At 42.1% G+C, this 10318-nt stretch overlaps 2 protein-coding genes across 2 annotated transcripts in view; one reads left to right on the forward strand and one right to left on the reverse strand.

Annotated features, from left to right (window-relative positions):
• The first annotated feature begins 1570 nt into the window (after nt 1-1570).
• wash1 (WAS protein family homolog 1) lies at nt 1571-8535 on the forward strand. The gene is given in 12 exon segments (XM_010785241.1): nt 1571-1688; nt 3000-3140; nt 3654-3765; nt 3897-4043; nt 5310-5446; nt 5538-5673; nt 5766-5961; nt 6478-6563; nt 6565-6640; nt 6762-6926; nt 7451-7522; nt 7618-8535. Coding segments are annotated over 12 exon segments (1419 nt in total). The 5' UTR covers nt 1571-1680; the 3' UTR covers nt 7761-8535.
• The window catches only part of ddx11 (DEAD/H (Asp-Glu-Ala-Asp/His) box helicase 11), a 10112-nt gene continuing 7947 nt past the window's right edge, over nt 8154-10318 (reverse strand). Inside the window, exons 27-28 of the mRNA XM_010785239.1 lie at nt 8892-9046; nt 8154-8807 (exon numbers count right to left, since the gene is read on the reverse strand). Coding sequence (XP_010783541.1) covers nt 8775-8807; nt 8892-9046 — 188 coding nt within the window. The 3' untranslated portion in view covers nt 8154-8774. The remainder of the gene's footprint in view (nt 8808-8891; nt 9047-10318) is intronic.

Raw genomic sequence — 10318 nt, forward strand, 5'->3', positions numbered from 1 at the left:
CTGGCACAGTCCTTAGTCGCGACTCATAGCTGAAAATTGGAAATTTGCAAGCGCCTTCTCCCTTAATTAAACGCCTCTCAATCTGCAGGACACGCGCACACGCGTGCACCCTCAACATTAAACAGTTTTTGACGGATGCTACACAAATTGGCTATTCTGAAGAATTCAAGACAGGCTGATTTAGCCTAACTTTGAGGTCAATACTAAGCTAATTCAATACCAGAGGAGATTTTAACATTCATATTTACCTTTCATAGCTATATTCTGTAATTGACTATTTTAGGACCGACACAAATATATGAAAACAAGCTCATAATCTCTACTCACTCTGATTTCCTTGAGAGGGATTGACAAAGGGTTGTAGGGGTCATCGGAACCAACGAGCGGCAGCTTTGGAAACTTCCGCCGTTTTCTGGGTCACTTTCATCCGGGGAAGCCGTGGACGGGTCGGCCGGGACCAGCTGCATTTCCCCAGGGTCCATAGGTTGGGAAGGCGACGAGTCGACCTCCGGAGCAACGTCGTCCTGTGCTGGTTCAGCCTCGTGGTCCGACAGAGACTCCGTACCCGTGTTGAGCTGGGGGTCCGTAGGGTGGTGGTGTTGATGAAGGCAGCTGGGGTCGGGATGATGATGGTTATGGTGGTGATGGTAAGGATGCTGCTGTACCCTGACGTCCCGCAGGTGCCTGTTCTCGCCGATAAGCTCGTCCACCCGCCGGTCCAGCTCCTCTATCCGGGAGCGCTGCGTCTGGATGAGACTCTGCTGGTTCTGGACGATGGTGGTGAGCTCGCGCAGGTACAGAATCGCCTGCACAGGGTTTTCCAGCAGACTCGAGCTCATCATCATACCCAAGACAAGAGAAGGGAAGAGAAGCAGAAGAAAAAAGAAAGCTGGACTGACAGATGAAGGACAGAGGAGATGCAAAAATATCCGTGAGTGCCGATGAGAAGGTGAGATGTCTTTCCGCTCTCCTCTCCTTGATTCTGCTCGGGTGTGGATAAAGCTGCGCCGACCGAGCTAGCCTCCGCTTCTCCGGTCGTTTCCCTCCCTTCCTCTCTCTCTCTTTCTCTCTCCCACTGCGCTGAGTGGTGCTGATGAGAGGAGCCAGATCCAGATGTGACAGGAGGGAGGAGGGGAGGTGAAGCACTGGAAGACCGATGCGTCATTACGCACTTGCACGAGAAACTTACAGAGCAAGTACGCACTCTATAGGCTGTACAGGGGGATTCAACATGTACTTTTCTGAGCCGGGTAACTGTTAAAAACATCTTTACTTGTTTATTTTTTGGTATGTTTTTTTTCAAATTCTACACAACCTTTATGGACTAAACTGCTTAAAGCTATATTTATGTTACGCATAAAAAGTATGATCAAATAATAATTCGTTTGTTCTTGAGGCTTGTTGTTTTTGCTGTTGTAGTTGTTTCTCTTATCTTAAATCTGAAGAGCACATTTGTTTTAGCCAACATCTCATATCATTCAAGTCGTTGAGGTGCTTCAGAAAACAGACTTTTCTCAGAGAACCTGAAGGCAACTTCCGCGTGGTGACCAGGTGACACGTCACAGAAATGCGGAAGTACAGACCGTTGTTTTGCCAAACGGTACCTCGGATGCTAGAACCGAAAGCCGAACGGCTTCTTATTAAATTAAATCTGTAACTATAAACACTTAAACAACACTCATGGTCAGGTAAGACAGAAGTTTCCATCCGACTGCATTTTTCAGTATAACATGTCATTAAATGTGATGTGTTTTAAAGCGACTCTGTCTTTAGCATGGACAGGCTTTCCTCTGGCTTGTGTTATTATGATGTGGAATATCTTTGTTTAAACCAGCCTAAATGTGGGTTTATTATCTGTTAGCTGTTGATTTGACCATAAACTGCTACCAGGGATATTTTTGAGCCAACGTACAAATTAAAAAGAAACAAATCCTCAGAGCCTTATTACGTTGATGCAGTTGTCTTGCATGGTCATGTGAGAGTCAGATGAGGTCGGGAAGAGAGTTATTTCACGCTAAATAACCTAATGACAGGTTAGTTTGGCTGGAACAAGCATCACCAGCTGTGGAAGAAGTCTTCAGATCCTTATCATGAGTGAAAGTACTAATACCATAATGCGAAAGTTAAATAATCCTGCAATCAAACGCGTATTTTAGTTAAAGATGTATCAGCAAAATTATCTTAAATTAAAATATGTAATTGTGCAGTAAAATCGTCCCTTCTATTGTTTTACTTTTATATGAAATGTTTTGGGGTTATTTACTGCTGCATTTATTTTGCATTTCATTGATAAAGATGTTTACGGTTGGGCCGATTTTAACTTATTTTATATAGGCTACCATTGGGTACTTCAATATACAGCAATGCGTCATAGTCTATAATATTATCATGTGTTTGTTATAGCACTGTCTGATGAAAACTTAACAGCTGCTTTTTCAAAAGCAAAACCAAATCAGCAGAAAAACAGGCCAGTTTTTTAGCTTTCTAAACCAAACTTTCAGTGGAAAAGCGCCAGATTGCATATGCTTTTTCTTCAATATAACTTGAGAAGTAGAAGGATATTCTGCATCCATGAAGGAATGCTTTATTCTTTAATCTTAAACATTCAGAATCAACACAGGAGATACATGGTTTCACTGGACAGAAAGGGGATGGATGCCGCATACATTTAGTGGAGTATGTAGAAAAGTATTTTCTTCTGAGGTGTAGTGAAATCAATTTACTTCTAATTTGTACTTACTTATGTACAGTTCTTCAGTAAATGTACTTGGTAACATTCTACAACTGACCATCATTGTAAACAAGTTGACTGACTCTTTGACTATCACAATTACCCAGTTCTCTTCCAGTTTTTCTATAATCATAGAAACATCAAATGTTGGCTTTACTTTTTTGAATAATGCCATAATTGCATCCCAAATCCACGATCAAAGTATGTCTGTTCGCAGTGCACACAGCCTTGTTTTTTATCATAAACCTTTTTCCTGTGTTCTCTCTAGGATGACCCAGAAACACTGCCTGGAGGGCCAGGTGTACTCAGTGCCTCTCATCCAGCCCGACCTGAGGAGAGAGGAAGCCGTCCATCAGATAGCAGATGCATTACTCTACTTAGAGACCATCTCTACAGATATATTCAAAAGGTACACTCATTCACTTGCTCACTCAATCACTCACTCACTCACTCAGCAATCAAAAAGGTTGTCGATATCACAAAAAGTAGCATTTGTTGAAAGTATTGAAGGACAGAAAAATGCGGTAATTTGAATTTGATAGTCAAATCCATATTCTAAGCCACAGCATCTGTTTATTAGCAGATGGTCCTTTCTGGTACCTTGAAAATACAGGAAGTGTCTCCTGTAATCTCATGAAAAGAGTGACATTTAATACCATAAATGTTTTGCCAATATAACCTTTTTAAAGATGATGTGTTAGTAATTAAAGGATTGATGGAGGAAGAGCTGTGTAATACTTGCACTTCATTAAATGCACATTTTACAAAAATAATAATTGTGATTCAGCACCCTGCAAAGAAGGAATTGTGGATTACTCTCAAGTTATGCCCTATATTGGATTATGTAATATGGTCTCCGACATAATTCCCTCAGTGTATGTTTGTCCATAATTATGTTGGTATATGTGTGTGTTGCTTCCAGGGTGTCAGACAGTGTAGAGAGGAACCGCCGGCAGCTGCAGAGCGTCACTGACCGGATCAGGCTGGCTCAGGCCCGCGTCGACAAGATCAAAGGCAGCAAGAAGGCCACCAAGGTAACACAGCATCCCCACTCTGTCAGGCCTCTGTGTATATGGCAACTATGATAGAGACAAAGTAAGGCTCATTGAAAGCATTAATTAGCCCTGTGTATGTTTTTTATATCATCTGTTTTTTGTTTATAAAGGTTTTCTCCAGTGCCAAATACCCGGCCCCAGATCGACTTCAGGATTACACATCTATCTTCATTGAAGCTGTAGACCCCTCCTCACAAACTCGCCCTCGACACAGGATACAGAATAAACTGCGACCCTTTGATGAGAAGGCTTTGCAGGTGAGATACATTCATTAAACTGCTAATTACACCACACTAATCCAACAATTACAAAATGTTACTTGTTATAAGAACCTACGTTTCTGGGTTCTACTTCCCATGTCCTGAAGCCCACACGCCATAGTTATATAACTAATACAAAAGACAAGAAAGTGTGTGCTTGCCTAATAGCAATGGGGCCTTTATACTCTGCTAAAACTGTGGGTTCAAAAAAGGGATAAATAGATGCATGATTAATTTCCATTTACATGGCTTTTATCTTACTGCTGAGAATAATGACACAGCTCTCGCGTGGGTCAAACGAGGAAAGGAGGGATTGCAGCGGAAGTTTTAAATCCTCCATATTTATGTAGACTGTAGGGCAAACATGACCCCATCAGTATTTGTGCAGAAGTTAAGAGCTGGTCCCCAACCAGTCTTTTCTTTATCATATGAATGCGAGGCACTCACTTTTTATGATGATCCATAAGCACTGTTTCCAATGTCCACTGTGGAGGCCACAGTGATGTAGTTTAATGGCCAAATGAATGGAGAAATAGCCTTAATGACCATCTTTTGCAGGAATGCCTAACACAAGCCTGGTCTGGATACAATGTCAAAAACAAATTACACAATCCAGTTATAAAGTATGATTCACATTTTTGTGTTTCTATGGACATGGCAAATGATATACTATGTTGTTGTTATGCTAACTAACCATACATGATCTCATGATTAGCAGTATCCATATTACTAATAAGCTTAAATCCATGTCAGTCTCAATTTCACACCAATTTAAACAACCAATTGACATCCACTTAATATAATGTTACATTGGCCTTAATGGGCATTTAGCCTTGCAGTTTTGGAGACCATTTTCAGGCCAGGACAGATTCTTTTTACGGGTCCGTTGTCATGGCAGAGGAGGGCTGCGTGCGTGGTGCGTGTGTGCGTGTGTGGCCGGCCTCGCCCATGCTCCTGCATTTTTTTTATAGTGAACACCACAGTTTTTCCTTTACCTTCTCTGGAAACTTACAAAAAAAGCGATATTTTCTGCTCTTCTGCTTGGTCTAGCAAGTGTTATGTTTTTGTGTGTGCATGTGAGAGGGACCAGGGAGAAACGTAAACACTTCTGACATGTTTCTCTAGTGCAGAAATGCATGATTCAAAATCCCACAGAACCAATGTCCCGCGCGTGTGAGTGCAGAAGCACTTTGGCATTTGTGATTTGCGATACTCAATACTTGGTTACAGATCTGCCTCTCATTCACCATATCTTCCTTTCAGGAGAAATTGATGTATTTCCCAGTGTGTGTGAACAAGAAGAAGAGGTCTGAGGATGAGACAGAAGAGGGCCTGGGCAGTCTGCCACGAAACATCTCCTCCGTCAGCTCCCTGTTGCTTTTTAATACCACAGAGAACTTGTGAGTCCACACACAGACACAGATGCTAACTGTAAACACAGATTATGGTTTAATCTTTTCTTCACATTTTGGGATTTGTGTGCTTTTATAGATATAAGAAGTATGTATTCCTTGATCCTCTGGCGGGAGCAGTGACAAAAACACACACAACACTGGAAACGGAAAAAGAAGCAAAACCGTTTGACGCACCGCTGTCCATCACGGAGGGACAGCAGCTGGAGAGACAGGTTCCTCCAACTCAAATACACATTTAATATGAAGATTAGTAATCATTCAATTAAGAAATGTTGTCTCTAAACTTATATTTGTTCTTTGACAGACGGCAGAGTCCTACTTCTATGTGCCAGACCTGGGCCAGGTGCCGGAGATAGACGTGCCGTCCTACCTGCCTGACCTGCCAGGCATCGCAGACGACCTGTCCTACAGCGCAGACCTGGGGCCAGGCTTTGCCCCGTCAGGACCCACACAAAACATCCCTGATCTGCCCAGCTTCTCTGAGGAGAGCGACGCACATGGTACACACACACACACACACACACACACACACACACACACACACACACACACACACACACACACACACACACACACACACACACACACACACTTTTGTGAAATACTTCAGAGACGTTGTCCAAAATCTACTGGAGCACTCACATTTAAGATATCAAAAGTTATATTTTACTTCATTCTATTTCAATGTAAATACTGCTATATTTTTTATTATTTTTTTATGTTATAATAGATTTGTTAAAATAGTTCTCTATCTGTGTTTTTTATTTTTGTGTATGCACCACGACACCAAGTCAAATTCCTCATACGTGTCAACCTACCTGGTAATAAACCTGTTTCTGATTCAAATCCGGTTATAAAGAGGTGCCTTAAATCTATGTGCTTCCCCCTCCCCCCCCGATACACACTTAACCGACGTGATTGACGGGTGTTGAACCTGCTCCTTCATTCTGTGGTTTAGACTCTATTTACAAACAGTGTACTGTTTAAAAGCTGATTTAGTTCTCTTTCTCTTCCAGGATTTCACCTCCAACCTAATGTTCCACCTCCTCCACCACCTCCCCCTCCTCCTGAGCCTGCCCCCCAGCCATTCCTGCAGGAGCTCCCCCCTCCTCCCTCCACCTCCACTGCCCCCCCCTCCTGTTGACAGCCCCACAAAAGCCTCTCGGACGTCAAGTTCAGGTTTGCCTCCAGTCCTCGCTTACACACTCACACAGACTCCCTATTCAATCTCCTACTTTGTATTATCTTTGACATTAAGTGGCATAAACCCAGATCCCGCCCCCCCTCCTGTCTCCTCTAGCTGCAGGCCCTGTGGCCGGTACTCCCTCCAAGGTGGTCGAGCCGCCAGACGGACGTGCAAATCTCCTCGAATCCATCCGCAACGCCGGAGGCATTGGCAAAGCCAAGTTACGAGACATTAAAGAGCGCAAGATGGAGAAGAAGAAACAGAAGGAGCAAGAGCAAGGTGTCTGATTGTTTGAGTGGGGATGGGGTTCTGCTCATGTTTTATTTACTGCTACATGATACAGCTCTAACAATGATGAGAAAGTCATGCAATCAAAGCACAACGTGACCAGGCGCTAGTTAGCATTCAACCATGAGTTTACACAATGCATCACAGAGCACTGAGCATGGCAGAGTTTCTGTTTTTATCTCACAAGGTTATGATGACACGGTCCATTGCTTTGCGACCTTGACTTTTTAAATGGTAACCTCATTAAAAGGCTAAGATGGTTACAGTCATATTTTAAATTGTCTGCATATCTTGGCCAGGTTATGACCTAACATTTCATATTTAGAGAGCTGCTTATACCGATTAAGTAGATAACAAGTCCTGCTTTAATCATGTCCTCCACTTTGAAGTGCAGCACTGGGGAATTTATTATAATAATAAATTATTTATTTATTATTATTTTATTTTCCAAATAATGATTTAAAAGAAATACTGATTGTATGATTATTTAGTAACTGGCTGTCTTTGTCTCACAGCGGTGGCAGCGGCATCTAGTGGTGGAGACTTTATGTCGGATCTCTTCAACAAACTTGCCATGCGAAGGAAAGGTAAGGATCCCAGGCTTAGAATGACATATGGGATAATACTGGGACAGGTGGGTGGAGCGGCATGCAGTCAATAATGTGTCCTGTTCCCTCTGAAGGTATCTCTGGGAAGGGGCCAGCGGGGGGGGAGTCGAGCGACGCGCCCGCTGGGGCCGGGGGTGCTTTTGCCAGGATGTCAGATGTCATCCCACCACTTCCTTCCCCACATGCTACCACAGATGATGATGACTGGGAAGCATAACCTGAAGGACAATGAACACTGATAATGAAAGCATTTGATAGTCCTGAATAATTTGTTCTATTCAAAGGTCTTACATGTTCCTACATCACCTATTATACAAAAAAGTTGTGATGCTAACAGAAGCTTTTAGTGTAAATGGCCAATAATTGGCTTCATAACGATAAGTGCATTGATTTGTCCATGGAAAACAAACTAAAACGACTAAAACTCCAATAATAAAGCAGTTTATTGATAATGTTCATTGTAAAATATTTTCATAACATTAAAAAGGAGATAAAAGAATGCTTTTAAATTCATCGAACCATTTCATCAACACCTTAACATTAAATTAACGTAACTAAACATTTCCTTTAAATTATTAATATATTTTTCAAGAGTAAACAAAACAATATCTGAAAGCAAATAAAAACAACTTATTGATAATCATATTCATTGTAACACATAATTCACAAGCAAATATTATTATAACACTCACTCAAATCATCGAACCTTTTTACTAACATCTCAACCTTTAATAAACGTAATTTCTGCGTTGAGTAACATTTAACATCGAACGCTTTAAATATTCAAGGCTGAATTCAAGACATTGAACGACTTAATTACCCGAGTCGTATGATAAATGTCTCTTTGTCTACAGTGTGCCATCATATACTTGTATTCATCCTTCTCGAAATGGTCGTAATTTCTCTAAAGCAGAGACATGAGCTAGCCAAGACAGAGCACAAGAAATTGATAGGATATGAAACGTAAAATAAATCAAGTTGGATCAAACTGTCTTCCTGGTTGACCTTTGAATTCAAGCCAGGAGCATTCAGAGGTCTGATGGCCTCAAGCTGTTAGCAACAACAACATATTTTGTTACGCAACTTATCAAAGAGGGTCCCTTATTTTCTCTCAATATTGTTTTATTAGAACATTTCATTCGCTCAGTGACCGCTTGCTGTTACACTGGGTTTCCCGGGAGTTCCTCCTAACCTCGGTCTTTGGAAACGTCTAAGCTGTCTGTAGGTGACACTACACCTGCTTCTGCTTCTTCTCCAGGAAGAACTAGGAAAGAAGAATATACAAAGACAACATTGGAATATGTTTGAGTCACGATAAAGTTGTTTGAGAGCGGACACTTGCCCTCACCTTCCGTAAGGCAGCAAAAGCAGGGCCAAAGGTGGTGTGTGTGCTGGTGCGCTCTTTGATCCACTCTGGGAGTTTAGAGAGCGTCGCAGGTCGAGCGTAACGTCTGTCACACAGCACGATGGAGGAATAGTCGCCACGGTGACGGATAGCTCTTCCTTTTGGCAGATGAAGTCAAATGTAAATAAATACTTATCCTACTATCTTGTAAACTAAGGAATAAATAATGGTAACACTTTATTTGGACAGTAACTTTATAATCATACCTACATTTTCTGAGATTATTATAGCAGGTAAGTTTAAAGTATGTAGTCATGTTTATAAATTGTCACATATACAGTGGGGCAAAAAAGTATTTAGTCAGCCACCAATTGTGCAAGTTCTCCCACTTAAAAAGATGAGAGAGGCCTGTAATTTTCATCCTAGGTATACCTCAACTATGAGAGACAAAATGAAAAAAAAAGATTTTTAAAGAATTTATTTGCAAATTATGGTGGAAAATAAATATTTGGTCAATAACAAAAGTTAATCTCAATACTTTGTTATATACCCTTTGTTGGCAATGACAGAGGTCAAACGTTTTCTGTAAGTCTTCACAAGGTTTTCACACACATTTTGGCCCATTCCTCCATGCAGATCTCCTCTAGAGCAGTGATGTTTTTGGGCTGTCGCTGGGCAACAGGGACTTTCAACTCCCTCCAAAGACTTTCGATCTGGTTGAGATCTGGAGACTGGCTAGGCCACTCCAGGACCTTGAAATGCTTCTTACGAAGCCACTCCTTCGTTGCCCGGGCGGTGTGTTTGGGATCATTGTCATGCTGAAAGACCCAGCCACGTTTCATCTTCAATGCCCTTGCTGATGGAAGGAGGTTGTCACTCAAAATCTCACGATACATTCATTCTTTCCTTTGCACGGATCAGTCGTCCTGGTCCCTTTGCAGAAAAACAGCCCCAAAGCATGATGTTTCCACCCCCATGTTTCACAGTAGGTATGGTGTTCTTTGGATGCAACTCAGCATTCTTTCTCCTCCAAACACGCTATTTTGACCATATGACTTTCTCCCAATCCTCTTCTGGAACATCTAAATGCTCTCTAGCAAACTTCAGACGGGCCTGGACATGTACTGGCTTAAGCATGGGGACACGTCTGGCACTGCAGGATTTGAGTCCCTGGCGGCGTAGTGTGTTACTGATGGTTGTGATCATTTTGACCCCACGGGGTGAGATCTTGCGTGGAGCCTCAGATCGAGGGAGATTATCAGTGGTCTTGTATGTCTCTTCTATAATTGCTCCCACATTGATTTCTTCACACCAAGCTGCTTACCTATTGCAGATTAAGTCTTCCCAGCCTGGTGCAGGTCCACAATTTTGTTTCTGGTGTCCTTTGACAGCTCTTTGGTCTTGCCAGCACACACACACACACACACACA

This window comes from Notothenia coriiceps, unplaced genomic scaffold (assembly GCF_000735185.1).
Source record: "Notothenia coriiceps isolate Sejong01 unplaced genomic scaffold, NC01 NC01_scaffold00027460, whole genome shotgun sequence".
In the NCBI taxonomy this organism is placed as follows: domain Eukaryota; kingdom Metazoa; phylum Chordata; class Actinopteri; order Perciformes; family Nototheniidae; genus Notothenia; species Notothenia coriiceps.